Here is a 17,443-nt window from a genome sequence, read left to right as displayed (position 1 = left end):
TTGTTCCCTTTTCACCACGTCCCCGCCGACATCTGTTTATTTTATTTTTTTTTGATTATGGCCATTGTTGCAGGAGTAAGGTGGTATCACATTGTGATTCTAATTTGCACTTCCCTGATCATTAGTGATGTTGAGCATTTTCTCATATATTTGTTGGCTATTTGCATATCTTCTTTTGAGAATTGTCTATTCATGTCCTCTTTTTTAATTTGAGATGGAGTTTCGCTCTTGTAGCCCAGGCTGGGGTGCAATGGTGCAATCTCGGCTCACTGCAACCTCCGCCTCCCGGGTTCAAGCGATTCTCCTGCCTCAGCCTCCCGAGTAGCTGGGATTACAGGTGCACACCACTACACCCACTACTTTTCAGTTTTTAGTAGAGATGGGGTTTCACCATGTTGGTCTGGCTGGTCTCGAGCTCCTGACGTTAGGTGATCCACCCGCCTCAGCCTTCCAAAGCTCTGGGATTACAGGCGTGAGCCACAGCACCCAGCTCTATTTATGTCCTTAGCCCATTTATTGATGGGATTGGTTTTTTTTTCCTGCTACTCTGAGTTCCTTGTAGGTTCTGGATATTAGTCTTTTGTTAGATATATAGATTGTGAAGATTTTTTCACACTCTGTGGGTTGTTTACTATGCTGATTATTTCTTTTGCTCTGAAGAAGGTTTTTAGTTTAATTAACTGATGAGTTTTTAAAGTAACTTAAAATTGATTTAAGATTACACATTTCAAAATACAGGTAGACCATGCATCATGTGGTTTGATATGCATGAATTTCAGTTATCCAAGTTTTGTCAAATAATAGCAGTCCCTAACAAAATTACTCTGGTAGACTTCAGTTACCAGGGTATGTTAACTGTGAATAACTGCAAAAAGTACCAACTTTCACACTGATATGCTGCTAGCTCTTTAGTATAAATCACTGAGTATACAACAGATATGTATGCCATTCAGTGACTAATCATGTTGTTTCTTTTAAAATGTGTCAGTGATTAGTTATCTGGTACATGCACAGACAACAAAGCATGTACTTGTATCCTAGTGATAAATGAATGTGACACTTTATAAAAAGGGATAATGAAGAGAAGTCAACAAAGATGAACATACAGTAAAAAAAGGAAAAGTGACAAGGCTGGAAGTGAAATTCAAATCAAATGTAAATGAAGTTATAGAAGAAACAGCTGAGCTGGGAATGTTGACACTGCTGTCATGTCAAGAGACACTAGAAATGTAGCCAGAGGAACTGAGTGAAGGCACATTTACCAGCATAAATGAGGAAGGTTGTTGTGAAGAAAAAGATAAAGATGTCCCACAGAAAGCGATATTGGCAACATTTTTCACATTAAAGGAACTTGGAGATATATCATTACATTGAAAGTGCAAAAGTTAAAATGTTGGAAGGTAATCCAAATTTAGAAAGAAATAATGACAATTTGTCAAGTCTTAGAGAAGATGCTTTCTCTGTATCATAAGTTTTATGATGAGAAGGCAAGCAGTCTTCAATCTACTGGTAAGTTTTTTAACCAAAAAAATTCCCGCTTTAATTCGCAATGTTTCTAGTGTTTTCATTGTAGTGCACTACATAAATATTAGTTTATTTTTTCTTTTCCATTTTTAACCAAAAGTGACATAATTTAAAATATTTTGATAAATGTTTTAAAGGTGCCAGAAAATGGTCATTTTTCCCATTTATTAAGGTTGTTTTATATGGTTTCAGCTTGCATGGTCATTTTTACAATCTGGAACAGTGTAAAGTGAGGACTGCCTACATTTCTAAGAGAATGCCTTTTAGTTTCTCTTTTTATAGACATATCCTTGGCAAATGTATTCAATCCAGAAGTACGCTTCTGATTTTTTTATTTTATTTCTGTAAAACTGTCCCTTTAGTTTTTATCAAACTAGTTATTGGTCAAGTTTGAATATACAATTTTCAATTTTTTCTTTAAAAGTGATAATAAAAGAAACAATGGGTGAATACCCATAAGCCACATATATAAATCTAATTTTGAGCACACACAATGTAGTTACTTACTTTTCCAAGCCAATAAAGAGATGTGTGAAATGTTGAAGATCCAAAATTTTCTCCAGAAGATGGTGAAGGGTAAGGGTGTGGTAAATTTAATCCCAAGTAAAGAACAAATGGTTCAGTGTAATTAATTGCTTCCTTTCTTAACCAATTTATTGCTTTGTCTGTATTCTGCCAATCCCTTTCCATCACTCTGACTTTAGTCCTATTATGGATAAGATTAACCATGGGCCTGCCTTCTTGTCTGAGTAAGAAAGCAACATCTCTTGTCCATGCTTCCACACGATTACTGAGGGAGCAAAAACACATGTATATTGTCAGGTATATTAAAAGTTTTAAAACGTACTAAGCATACATTAAGAAAACAACATGGAAAACAATTTTAGGTTCAGTCTTGTAAATGTTCAGAATAACTATATTAGATCTAAAAAAGAAAGTTATTGAGCATTACAAATTAAAAAAATAGGAAAAAAGCCAAGAATCGAATATTCACTTATGTGTTCTTTAAAACTATGAAAGATTATGTAGAATGGTTAACTTTTCTTACAGCAAGATATTTAAACAAAATGTTTCAGATTTCTAATATTTCTCCTTATTTACTACATTTTCTAACATTTTTCTTTTTTTTTGCTTAGAAGATATTATTCCTAACCAAAGCTACTATAATTTCCTTTTATCACTAAATATTTATAGTTTTAAAAATATACCTACCATGTATACTTCATGTGTTGCTGAAGTTTCAGGTTTAAAATTGTTTCCAGCTCTATCTTTTCTTATTAAAAGAACAATTTTAACTATAATCTGAGCTATCTAAGCTAAAAGTGATACAAATTTCATATCCATTATAAACCAGAGATATTTTCTTTATTACTGATTTACAAGTTAAATGATTCAATTAATCACTTTCTCAAACCAAAAAGTAATTAATCCATTTTCTCTCAATCGTTTAATGTTTATTTGACCTGCTTTGATTTTTCTCAATCAAGCTCTAGCATATGTAGAATGACATAATCTGGTTGGATAGGCAGTCCTGTGCCATGTTCTAGAAAGTTTGCTTTTTAAGTTTCTTGTTGAGATTAAGTATCTCTGAGAAGTGCTCTATCAAATTGGAAAAAGTTGTTTTAAAAATCCAGATACCAACTCCACAAAAACAAAAAATATTTTATACAAAACACAATACTCCTCTTAAGAGAAATTGCAATCCATACAAAATGACTAACAACCCATACATAAGTTAAAATAGAAAATTTTATACCCTGCCTTTTGAATGCAGGTAAATAAATTTAAATAGCTATAATAAAATTCATTTTCTTTTAGATATTCAATATATTTTGATAAAACAATAAAACCATAATTTCAGCAGAATTACATCTATCTAACAGATTCTAATTAATTCTAACAGATGGGAAACCCTAAAATAGGAAATTTTGTATTCATCACACTATCAAAACAATCTGACATTGATGTCTCATCTTTTGCTTACATCACAGCTAAACTCTTACTATATGTGACAATTACTATTGTTGCAGAGGTGGAATTTTAGGGTTTATAACACCAGCAGTATGTGTGGTAGAACTCAGATTCTGAGAGAAGGAATAGGACATTGAGATTTATATAGTATGTTTAGGAACCAAAGTACTTTCTTTTCAGTCAGAGAGTATTACATGAGAAAATACGGCTGACAACCTATTACAACAAGCAAGCTTTTAATACGATCTAACTAGTTGCCACTCTTTGGATTAACTCAGGTTAGACTATTGTCCTGACTGTGCCAACTGACCTAACCACTGGACTTCACGATGTAGTCTAGACCATGAGCAAGCCTAGGCTATCTCAAGGAAAGATTTTCAGGCCTTGAAAGATGGCTATATTGAACCCAGTTTGCTACATCTTTTGCTACAACAGTGATTAAGTGTGACATCATTTAACCTTTCTGGTAATAAATTTATGCCCTTTCCCTATTTTTTTTTTAACTGTGTTCCTGAGATTCTTTTAACCAAGGTCCCCTTAACCGTAAAATGGCTCAAATCAAATTAATTTTGGCCTACTCTAATCATTATGGCCAGATATCAAACTTGGCTTTATAACTAAATAATATGCGATTGTCCTTTAACTAAATAATATGTGACTTCTCTATTATCTTAGTGGTATCCTCTCTTGTCTTTTCATAAGTATGGCTTTAGCGTGATTCCCATAACTGCTGGTACTTAAGTAGAGTCATAACAAGCGATTTCAAGCACTGCTAAGGCAGCAGAGACAAGATTATGGTTAAAGGTAAAAGGTATTTTTACCTTTCTCAAATTTTTTCACTTCTTTGATTAGTTGACCCATGTTCACTGTGCCTAAAGTGTAAAATAACAATTTATTTCTTTGCAACTTAGTGAGGAAGAACATGAGTATAAAGTGATGTATTCAGTAGATGAATATACTACAGTACTTTAAAATCATTTAGCAATGTTTAATGTATTCAAAAATATTAATAATTATAATTAATGACTCTCCATTCTACTTTCACTACTCCCTGGGCCAGCCCAACCTTCCTGGGCCATCATGAAGCACAGTACGAGCAGTAGATGCAGCCTAAGCAGTAGGCTGCTACAGGAGCGGCAATTCGTAGTCCAGAAAGTCTCTCTTTCCGGTCCAAGGTACCTTCCAGTCCGTGAGTCCGACGAGTAAAATATGGAATGAGAAAATGAATATGCAACTTCATAATCTATTATTATTACAATAATATGATAACTCTTTTGACATAATAATTCTCTCTACTAACCAATTCTTCCCTCCACCAGTAATTGCTATAACTTCTTCCAAATATAGGCTTTCTAATTACTTAACCACTGGGAGTATTTTGAACCAATTTCTTACCATTCCATTTCTATGTATTTTGTCCAGAATACCAACAGTATGGTTTCAATCAGGACAACTGAAAAGGGCTTGAATCAATGAGGAGGATCCAGAACTACCTGTGGCTCAGATATTTTATGATTCAGTGGCTGTTCTCAATATAAATCTACCCTGCTGCTTGCAATAGGCACAGCTATACAATGCATAGTTTCCTCTAGGCCAGCATCTCTCAAAGTATAGTACACAGATCCCTGAGGATTCCCAAGACACTCTCAGTGAGCCCATGACATCAAAACTATTGTCATAATAACAGCAAGATGATATTTACCTTTTTCATTCTCATTCTCTCATTACATACAATGAGCAGTGAAGGAGACCACTCTAATCTATCCTGAGGTAGGAGCTCAGATGTGAAGTATATCTATCTCAAGGAAGATTGTCTTCTATAAACTTAGAGAGGCTTCAATGTTTCATTATATCATGCCCCTCTTGAGTGGCCCAATGTCTACTTCAACTCTTTATAGAAATACAAGAGGGGCTTTTCTTCTCAAAGGGATACAAATAATAATCACTCATTTCTGATAAAGACAGTCACAATTTGTTACACCTTGTCCTACTTCCACCAGAGGTCCAGTTCTTTATATCCTTACTACTCCAAGTGTGGTCCATGGACCAGCAACATCAGCAGCTCCTGGGAGCTCCCATAATTCCCACATGTTGTGGGAGGGACCCAGTGGGACTCATCATAATTGAATCATGGGGGCGGTTTCCCCCATACTGTTCTCATGGCAGTGAATAAGTCTCCCAAGATCCGATGGTTTTATAAAGGGTTTCCACTTTCACTTGATTTTTCATTCCTCCTGCCTGCTGCCATGTAAGATGTGCCTTTTACCTTCCACTATGACTGGGAGGCCTCCCAAGCCACTTGGAACTGTGAGTCCATTAAACCTCTTTTTCTTTATAAATTACCCAGTCTTGGGTATGTCTTTATTGGCAGCATGAGAACAGACTAATAAACCATCCTAGACTCACTGAATCACAAAGGGCATCTAAGAAGATGCCCAAGTCATTTGTATATATATCAAGGTTTGAGATGCACAGTTTAAGAATTTTTTTCCGCAAAAATCCTCAAATTTTAATCAAAATACAGTCAAAATGGAAGATAATCAAAATGGAGCTTCCACAGTAGCCTATAAATAGGAGAATTATTCTACCTCGGTTCAATTCCAGAAAACAGTTGATAGCCAAATATACTATCCAACAATCAGCATTTATTTATTTTTAACAACAAAAAACTCCTCACTAATCCAAACGAAAAACAAACCTTCTTAACACATTACCAACTAATTATTACATAAATTTGTATATTTGCCATTACCGTGTGGGTTTTCTGTGGCAGTGTGCTAAATTCTACTGCTAAAATATTGGATACAATCAGTTTACAAGTAGCACAGGATTAGTTTACATAGTAATAATTATATCTGAAAAAATATACCTTAAAATTGATGATGAGAATATGACAGTTTTCTTTCCACATGAAGTAGGAGCCTAAACATAAACCTTCAGCTTCCTAGGAGTCTACTGAAGATGATTAACTATCTCAGACTTAGAATTCTGTGATCTCTCTCTTTTTCTCATTGTTGATGAGCCTGTAGCAGCTAATTTGTTTCTGGTAAGTCTCATAATAAAAAAAATGGGAAAACGATGATTCTGAAAATGCCCTTGCAAATTTCTCTATCGACCTAAAATTCTGTAGGAGAAAAAGGAACCTATATTCATTCCCATTAAATGCTCTTTTCTGGACTTGGTGTGGGGGCTCACACCTGTAATCCCAGGGCTTTGGGAGGCCGAGGTAGGAGGACTGTTTGAGCCCAGGAGTTTGAGACCAGCCAGGGCAACATAGTGACACCTTGTCTCTCCAAAAAAAAAAATATATATATATCGTTAGCTGGGCATGTTGGTATATGCCTGTAGTCCTAGCTACTTGGGAGGCTGACTGGGGAGGATCACTTATGGTCAGGAGTTTGAGGCTGCAGTGAGCTATGATCCTGCCACTTTACTCCAGCCTAGGTGACAAAGTGAGATCTCATCTCTTAAAAAAACAAAACAAAACAAAACCCTTCTCTCAAATTTGAGAGAAACACACATACAATTTTTAAAAGGATTTACAAGGCTGTCATCCATCTTCTTTACATACGATCACTCACAAAAACAATCTGTTTTAGTTGAATGAATAACATCTACCCTGGCAAATTCAGGTTGGAACATCATTTTAAAATATACATTATTTAAATGCTCAAAATATGCATGCTTTTACATTTATTAGTTTTATTAATTCCAACCATTTCATTTTTTGGTAAAATTACAATAGCTGGTGCCCCTTAATCTTTTCTTATTCATGGGTTTCTTTGTAGACAGGATTAAAATCACAGATTTTTCTCTATTAAACAGTAACATTAATTACATCACAAATTATATTGGTTATGTAATAATAATAGTAAATATATTTCGAAGAAAAGTTTTGTTTGCATGTGTGTGTGTGGAGGTGAGTATTCATGGATTTTGTCTTGTGAAATCTCACCTAGCCATTTTCTGGTCCGCTCGTGAATTAATCACTGTGGAAGCACTAATATTTACAACTTTGAATTCCTAGATGACTACAGCCCTTGACAGAGTATACATGTTTAATGTACCCTGAGCTTAAACAAAGGCAGCCTTTTTGATTCAATTAAAGAAATACTGAATACGTACTACATGCAAGACACTGATCCAGGCAGGTGCTTAATGAGACTTGCTAAGCTAACAAATTGGTATTTCCACCTCATATCCACTCGGACATAAAACCCTCCTACTATTGTACTTTTAAAAATAAATGCCAAAGGCTACTTTATGAAAAAACCAACTGTAATAAAATACTTCAGCTACAAAGCTAAAAATGGTTTAGCTCACATTCACCATTTTACATCCAAAAGGAGATGATTTTTCTTACGCTTTTAAAGTAATTAACATATCAATTTTACTATAACATTTACAATTTTTGTAAACTTTTGTTTTTTAATATTATACAGAAAATGTAACCCAGACAAAATGTCATCAAATCTGAAAAAATAAAGCAGGTGGGTTATTCCCAGATTATCTGTTGTTAATAGAATTTACTAAGCAGTCATTACAGTGGACACATCACTATATCCACAGCTCTTGCTGAAGGAGTGACCTGGTTGGCCACATTATGTAGGATTTAACTCCCTTTCTAGCCTGTCGACTGGCCAGGTATGGGCACCTAACCTAAGCACTAGCACTTAACGTGGCCAGCACTTAACTTATGATGGAGTCTTGCATGAAATATAAGTTAGGACTATCATCCCTATTTATAGAATTTAAATTTAGAAAGAAAATAATACAGTAACTGGAGGTTTTTAAGATGCAGCTACGAGGTAGAGAGAGTCACAAAGGAGATGGAACTTGAGCCAAAAAGAGTGTGGCAGGTCAAAGTTGGGTTTTGAAGTGATATAGCTGAGAAGACCCAGAGTCTGGGTACTTTTTAATATTTCCAGTAGAGGCAGGGTTTCACCATGTTGGCCAGGCTGGTCTCGAACTCCTGAGCTCAAGTGATCTGCCTGCCTTGGCCTCCCAAAGTGCTGTGGTTAAAGGCGTGAGCTACAGCGCCTGGTCCCAATCCAAAAAACTTAATGAAAATAATCACCATATTGAGAGTACTAAGTGCAAATCTCAGTCAATTTTTAAGTTTCAGAATAGATGACATGAAAAGTATACACTTGGCTGGGCACAGTGGCTCATGCCAGTAATCCCAGCAATTTGGTCAGGAGATCGAGACCATCCTGGCCAACATGGTGAAACCCCATCTCTACTAAAATACAAAAAATTAGCCAGGTGTGGGGGCACGCGCCTGTATTCCCAGCTACTCAGGAGGCTGAGGCAGGAGAATCATTTGAACCCGGCAGGTGGAGGGTGCATACACTTATGTGACACATCATATCAACAGAATGAAGGACAAAAACCATATGATCATTTCAACTGATGCTGAAAAAGCTTTCAATAAAATCCAATATCCCTTTATGATTACCCCCCCACCACAAAAAATACTGGGTACAGAAGGAACATACCTCAACATAAAGACACATACAACAGACCCACAGCTAGCATCATGCTGAATGAGGAAAAACTGAAAGCCCTTCCTCTAAGATCTGGAACACAATGAGAATGCCCACTGTCACCACTGTTATTCAACATAGTACTGGAAGTCCTAGCTAATCAGATAAGAGAAAGAAATAACGGGCATCCAAATTGAAAAGGAAGGAGTCAAATTATTCTTGTTTGCAGATGATATAAACTTTCATTTAGAAAAACATAAAGACTCCACCAAAAAACTATTAGAGACGGTAAGTTCAGTAAAGTTGCGGGACACAAAATCAACAAACAAAGATCAGTTGCATTTCTATATGTCAACAGCAAACAATCTGAAAAAGAGATGAAGAAAGTAATCCCATCCCATGAAGTAATCCTTCAGAAATGAAGAAAGTAACAGGTACAAAAGTATACTTAGGAATTAACTAAAGAAGTAAAAGATCTCCACAATGAACACTATAAAACATTGATGAAAGCAATTGAGAGGACACAAAAAACTGAAAAGATATTCCATGTTCATGGACTGGAAGAATCAATATTGTTAAAATGTCCATACTACTGAAAGCAATTTACAGATTCAATGCAATCTATATCAAAATATCAATAACATTCTTCATAGAAATAGAAAAAACAATCCTAAAATTTATATGCAACCAAAACAAACAAACAACAACAACAACAAAAAACAACAACTCAGAGTAGCCCAAGCTATCCTGAGCAAAAAGAACAAAATTGGAGGAATCACATTACCTGCCTTCAAATTATACTACAGAGCTTTAGTAACCAAAATAGCATGGCACTGGCATAAAAACAGACATGTAAGACCAATGGAACAGAACATAGAACCCAGAAACAACTCCATACACCTACAGTGAACTCATTTTTGACAAAGGTGCCAAGAACATACATTGGGGAAAGGGCAGTGTCTTCAATAAATGGTGCTGAGAAATCTGGATATCCATATGCAGAAAAATGAAACTAGATCTCTATCTCTTACCACATTAAAAATCAAATCAAAATGGATTAAATACTTAAATCTGGGACCACATACTATGAAACTATTAAAAGAAAGCATTGGGGAAACTCTCTAGGACACTGGACTAGACAAATATTTCTTGAGTAATACCCTGCAAACACAGACAACTAAAATAAAAATAGACAAATGAGATCACATCAAGTTAAAAAGCTTCTGCACAACAAGCAAAACAAAAAAAAGTGAAGACACAACCCACAGATGGGAGAAAACATTTGAAAATTATCCATCTGACAAGATATTTATAACCAGGATATATAAGGAACTGAAACAACTTAACAGGAAAGAAATCTAATAATCTGATTAAATAATAGGAAAAAGATCTCAACAGACAGTTCTTAAAAGAAGACATACAAATGGCAAACAGGTATATGAAAAGATACTCAGCAACAATGATCATTAGAGAAATACAAATCAAAACTATAATGAGATATCGTCTCAGCTAAAATGGCTTTTATCTAAAAGTCAGGCAATAACAAACACTGGTGAGGACATGGAGCAAAGGGAACCCTTGTATACTGTTGGTGGGAATGTAAATTAGTACAACCACCATGATGAACAGTTTGGAGGTTCCTCAAAATACTAAAAATAGAGTTGCCATATGATCCAGCAATCTCACTAGGTATACGCCCAAAAGAAAGAAAATCTGGATATCAAAGAGATATCTGCACTTCCATGTTGATTACAGTACTAGTCACAATAAGCCAAGATTTGGAAGCAACCAAAGTGTCCATTAACAGACAAATGAATAAAGAAAATGTGGTACTTATACACAATGGAGTACTATTCAGCTATAAGAAAGAATGAGATCCAGTCATTTGCAACAACATGGATGGAACTAGAGGTCATTACGTTAAGTGAAATAAGCCAGGCACAGAAAGGCAAACTTCACATGTTCTCACTTATTTGTGGGAGCTGAAAATTAAACAATTGAAGCAGAATGATGGTTTACCAAAGGCTGGGCAGAATAGTTGGGGTGGGGGCAGTGGGAATGATTAATGGGCACACAAAAAAATGGAAAGGATAAGATCTAATATTTGACAATAAAACAGGGTGACCATAGTCAATAATTCAATTGTACATTTAAAAATGACTAAAAGAGTATAATTGGATTGTTTATAACACAAAGGTCAAATGCTTCAAGGGGACGGATACTCCATTTACCTTGATGTTTTCATCACGCATTATATGCCTGTATCAAAATATCTCCTATACTCCCTAAGTCTATATACTTACTATGCACTTACAACAATTAAAAACATTGCTTATTTTAAAAAATATTAACCTGCATGAGCAGACAACATACATAATTACAATGGTAAGATGAAATGATAGGGAATTTGATTTTAGATTTTCAACAGGATAGAAGCTAGGAAAAACAACACAGCAGTTTGTTTAATTTCTCTTCTGATAGCATTAGAATGTAAGTTCCATGACACTGGAGAATTCTGTATTGTGATTGCTATTGTATTTGCATCATCTAAAAATAATGTCTGACACACAGTAGCTGGCTCAAAAATATTAGCTTAGTGGATACTACAAATACCTGATTTTACTTTTGTAACTTAAATAAGGGTCATCTTCTAGTCTTAGTACTTTAAGGAATTCTACTTAATATTAAATTTTTTATTATACTGATGTTAGAAATTTAGTTTTTAAAATATTCTATATAAAATCAATTACCTCCTAATTCTATACACTTTCTATACACAATTCTATACATTTTCTTTTTGTTAATTCTAAACACTAAATTGATGTACTAGTGTCAAGTGGATTTGATCCCATAAAATATGAAAGAATAAACAATATTTAAAAGGTAGGCAATTATTTTAAGTGTGACATTCCTAAGACCAGGCTGGCAAGCATAGTTTTAGACATGTTTTCTCAATCTCTATACTAAAGACATTTTGGACTTGATCATTCTTTATGAGGGAAGGGGCTGTTTTGTGCATTATAGACTGCTGAGCAGCAACCTTGGCCTCTACCCACCAGATACCAGCAAAATAACCCTGGTGTTATCAACCAAAAATGTCTCCAGACATTGTCAAATGTCTTCTTGGCAGCCAAGAGGTGGAGGTGGGGTATATGGGGTGAGGGGAGGGGTGACTGCTTTCAGCTGAAAACCACTACTTTAGATATTGGGAATATATAGGCAACAAAATTAAACTGAAAGCAAAAATAATCAAAATACCCTATGAATTAAATACAAATGTTTTCTTTCAATTGATAAGAAGACAGCAAATTTGAACTTAAACCTGTTACAACTCAATACATACAATGTGAAGGGACAGATTAGTATCAGAAATTTAGAAACCACTTAACTGTACTCCATTGGAGTTATAGAATTGCAGAGTAGAAGAACTTTTAAGGTCACCTAGTGAAAGCTCGATTGACTAAACTGGGATTCTAACTACTTAGAATAAATTACTTGCTGAAGGTCTTATCATCAGTAAATGGCATTTTTATGAGTAATACTACCAGTATCTCTTTAACAACTGTCCAGATGAAACAACCGTGCAGCCCATAGAGATCCTAGTATGGTGTGGTGTGTCATATATAATAAGGGACACTTACTTAAATTAGTGTTCCTAAACTGGTACAAGAAGGAAGCATCACTGATGCCTAAAAAAGACAGACAGAAGTATTATAATAATAAAGAAACCTGTAATTCTGGCTGAAAATATAAGCAGGTTCAAAAATGGCCAATTTCAGTAATAAAGAGTTATGATAACTTGCATTTTGATTTTGAAAGTCAATCTATCAACAAGACTGAATGCCCCTATTTATGAAATTTGATATTGTGAGACCATGTTTTGTTCTGAGACCCATTTTAAGCTTACACTGAAAATAATGTGCTATAATTCATATGACCTTCAGACATGCTATTAATAGCAACCTTGACTTACTTCTCAGCCAGATGTCTGTGTGCGTATATACAGTGCTCATAAAAATACTCCTGGTGACTTATTTCAATTTCCTAAGCTCTGATGAGAGTGTGAGTAAATGAAAATAAGCTTTAAGAAAGTATTGCACTGATAACCATCCTTGACACCAAATATCAACATCTAAGTGGTTTTTTCCTCTACTAATTTTAGAATTCCACACGACAAAGAAAGAACTCCTAAATATTAGTATTCTAAAATTAAAAAAACTTAAAAACAGGATATCCTCTACTGTAGATATATAAAAAATACTAATAATGAACAAGTGATATGATCCTGCATTACACAGAATATCAATGTTTACCAAATAATAAACACTACATACTTCAAAATAACTTTTTCATTCATTCATTCATCAAAAATGTAATTGTGAACCTACAATGTACTGGTGCTATGCTGGCAAATGGGAATAAAGCAGAGAAGAAGAGATAAGGTCCTTGCTCTGCATGGATAATTATCCTGCTGCGGAATAAAAGTCAGGTCATATTTTAACTGTGTCACATAGAAGAATAAAAGTTACAGGGGCTATATAGCATTCAATCTTAGATTTATTTTATTACAAACAGTTGTATCTTACTTTAGATTAAACTTGCATTCTAAAAAGCAGAAAGATTTTAAAGAGAAAAATGTGAAACTCCATAAAGTAACTAGTAATGCAAAGCACCTTAGAAAAATGATGGTTATGGCTGGGCGCAGTGGTTCACGGCTGTAATCCCAGCACTTTGGGAGGCAGAGGCAGGCAGATCATGAGGTCAGGAGTTCGAGAATAGCCTGACCAACATGGTGAAACCCTGTCTCTACTGAAAATACAAAAATTAGCTGGGCGTGGTGGTGCACCCCTATGATCCCAGCTACTCAGGAGGCTGAGGCAGGAGAATCGCTGGAACCTGGGAGGCAGAGGTTGCAGCGAGCCGAGATCAAGCTATTGTACTCCAGCATGGACGACAGAGTGAGACTCTGTCTCAAAAAACAAACAAACAAAAAAAAAAAAACAAAAAAAAAAAAACAGATGGTTATATAAATGTTAGACTGCAATTCTGGTTAAGCCATTTTCATATAATAATCTTTCCATTGACTAAATGCTTACTCTGTGCCAGGCACTGTTAAATATTTTATATTATTCCGCTTACTCCTTGTATAGTATCTTTTAACTCATATAAAACACAGTCATCCAACGAGGTAGGACTCATAATTCTGACAGATAACTTACAGAACACTGACACGTAATGCCAGGTAACTTGCCCAAGAATTCTTATAGAACACTGACACTCAATATCAAGTAACTTGCCCAAGGTTACAAGGATGGTAAGCAGGGAAGCTGGGTATCTGACTGCTCTGGTGGACACAGAGTTGTGCTCCTCCTCCTACATGTACTTCCTCTCCCTCCCTTTCTTTCTGATATTAGCAGGGCAGAGTAGGGGAACAGGATTTTGCACAGAGAAACTAGCTCATGCAATAGTCCAGATGTAGTAAAAAGCATATTAAGGAAAGTTTTAAAAGACCAGGTGCATACTGAGGGATGGATAGAGTGGTATGAAATGAGACTGGAGGTAGGCAGGGGCTAGATCATGTAGGGTCTCATAAATCATGATGTGGATTTAGGATTTTAACTAACCTGAAGAGAAAAACCATTGAAAGATTTTAAGCAAGTGTGTCATGTAATCAGACATACATCTAAGAAAGATCATTCCAGTTGCCTATAGAAAATGGGTCAGATAGAGTACGAAGAGTCCAGGTACAAGCCCATTTTAATAGTTTAGGCAAGACATGACAGTAGCTTGGTGGAGAGAGTGAGAAGTGAGTAAGTTGGAGAAATAATTCAGAAGCAGAACTGACAACATTTGGCCACGCATTAGAAGACAGAGCAAAGAATAGGAATGTCAGGACTGCTTCTTCGTTTCCTGTACTCCCATCTTTTAGATTTTGGAGGACAGAAAAGGAAAGAAATTAAACAGTAACTAGGAAATCAATTTTAATGTTTAGATTATTTTAGATTATTTTAGTATCTGTTTACCCAAAACTCACTGTATTCATCTCCTAGAACTGTCAGAATAAATTATTACAAACTGTGTGGCTTAAAACAACAGGAATCTTTTCTCCCACAGTCCTGGAAGTAAGTCTAAAATCAAGGTGTCAGCAGAGACACATTCCCTCTGAAGGCTCTGGCAGAATTTTTCCTTGCCGCTTCCTAACTTATGGTGACTCCTGGCAATCTTTCATTCTTTGGCTTGTAGCTGCATCACTACTATCTCTGCCTCCGTCTTCACATTGTTTTCTTCTGTGTGTGCCTATGTCCTTGTTCCTCTTCTAGTAAGGACAGCAGTTATGATTTCATCTGGAGATCCTTACTAATTACATCTGCAAATAGGGTCTATTTTCCAATAAGATCACATTCTGAAGTTCTTTCTAGGTGGTTACAAAATTTGGGGGAACATTATTCAACTCACTACATTCATCACTATTTTTGTTAACTTGATTTTTTCTTATTATTATTTATCATCATCATTTGTATAATCGTCATCATCACAACAACCATTACCAATAACCCTCAATTAGCACTTGCCTAGGTAAGAAAGAGGCACTCTAATCCCCAATATGTATTTGTGTTGGGGGCCACAAGTGTTGGGGGATCCCAAGATCACACCGAAGTTCAGTGGGAGGAATTGCAGGACTCAGAATATAGCTGCACTCATGGCTATAGTTTATCACATAAAAGGATACACAGCAAAATCAGCAAAGGGAAAAGGTGCTTAGGGTGAAGTCCAGAAGAAACTAGGCACAAGCGTCCAGATGGAGTCACAGAGGACATAATTCTTCCACCATCAAATTGCGACAACACATGTGAAGTGCTGTTTCTGCTCATTAGAGAATCAGTACCCAAGTTTTTTAGGAGGGGGTGCTGATTATATAAGCGTCCTCTACTTAGCACATACCAAAATTCCAGACTCCTGGAAGGAAAGCTGATATTTGGCATAAACTGCAATGTATAAATGCTCCAGGCACACAGTAGGTCACACTTATCAGTTAAGGAATAGTGGGAATACTCCAGAAATCCAAGTTCCCAGATGCTAGACAGGGGCCAACCTTCCAAGCAAGCCTTTCTAAGCAGAGCAGTCTCAGGTCTCCTATGTTAGCTCTTTGCTGAACTTATTGATACATTTAATCCTCACAGCAAAGAAATTAAAGTACAGTGTCAACATTTAGACAATGTGTCCAAGATCAGACTACTGCAACGCTAGTAGTAAACAGAAACTATAATTCAAAAGTAGGCAATCTGATTCTTGACCTCTACTCTTAACCACTATGCTTAGCTGCCTGGTTTTTGAGGACTTAGTAAAATGAAAGATAAACAAAGTTACAAGAGACTCAAGTTAGAGAGAACTGACCAAGGAAAGCAGCAAGAAGGCTATGGTTTTAAAAACAGATTTTAAAATTAACAATACAGTAGCCATTAAAAGAAATTCAGTGAAAATAAAGCATGGGCTAAACAACTTTACAAACACTATTTATAGACCTTTAATGTTTAAGAAAAACAAAATGACTAGTATATTAGCCATTTTAATGTTTTAGGAAGATGAAAGAAAGCTAAAATTTCAGCCTAATTAACACAATGAAGGGATTAAGATATTTACTTTCACCTTTGTGGAAAAATAAAAAAGTTAAAGTAAAAAAGAGCACATGTACACGCTATGGTAGAGGGCAGTCCATGAAGATTATTTTTGTTTCATTTTTTACCTAATGGAGTGATGTCCTGAAGTATAGTCCAGTTTCCCGAATTTCTGTGTTCGGTAGCCATGCCTCTCCATGACATCCATCCACGTTGTATAATTTGGATCTAGACCCTTAAAATTATTCCAAGATTCTGTTAAGTGAGTGAAGAGTCCACTCCACATTGCTGAGAGAAAAAAAAAAAAAAAAAAAAAGGAATTGGGATTAAGGTAAAGCTTAACAATTTAACTATTAGGACAATTACTCTGAGAGCGCAGTCCACTAGTGTAGAGCTCATGCTCTGCAATAAAATGTACCCAGATTAGGTGCTTTACCAAACATTCTGATTGTTACCTCATTTTATCAGGGAGATACTCTGTGGGGAGTTACTATTTCCATTTTACAGATGAGTTGACTAATGCTTAGTGGTTAAGTTACTTAAGGTAAATACAGCTGGAATTAAATATAAAGCGTGTGTGACTAGAGGCCTCTTTCAATCACAAAAATAATCCCTAAGTATTTATTGGTTAATTTTCTAAATCAGACAATTGAAGTACAGATCTCATTTCCCCAATATCCTTAAAGATCTTCCCTTATTCCCTGTCCTTTTGCTGGCTTTCCACAAAAAATGTAAGTGTGCTATGCCTTATCTCTCATTTTCTACAACTATGATTGTTTATTCAATCAATACTTATTTTCCTTTTCCTATTTCTGTGTACATAAATAGAAAGTTAGAATAAGCTTT

The 17,443-nt window shown here is 35.5% G+C and overlaps 1 protein-coding gene across 2 annotated transcripts in view; it reads right to left on the bottom strand.

Annotated features, from left to right (window-relative positions):
• Positions 1–17,443, bottom strand: part of ARSK (arylsulfatase family member K) — a 49,158-nt gene that overhangs the window by 19,945 nt on the left and 11,770 nt on the right. For both annotated transcript variants that reach the window (XR_001882882.1, XM_017859681.1), the window contains exons 3-4: positions 16,726–16,885; positions 2,032–2,314 (exon numbers count right to left, since the gene is read on the bottom strand). Coding sequence is in view for 1 of the 2 variants with exons in the window: in XM_017859681.1 (XP_017715170.1) it covers positions 2,032–2,314; positions 16,726–16,885 (443 nt within the window). In the remaining variant the exon portion in view is untranslated. The remainder of the gene's footprint in view (positions 1–2,031; positions 2,315–16,725; positions 16,886–17,443) is intronic.

Source organism: Rhinopithecus bieti, unplaced genomic scaffold (assembly GCF_001698545.2).
Source record: "Rhinopithecus bieti isolate Rb0 unplaced genomic scaffold, ASM169854v2 scaffold_50384, whole genome shotgun sequence".
Lineage (NCBI taxonomy): Eukaryota > Metazoa > Chordata > Mammalia > Primates > Cercopithecidae > Rhinopithecus > Rhinopithecus bieti.
This window is presented reverse-complemented; position numbering and strand designations above follow the sequence as displayed.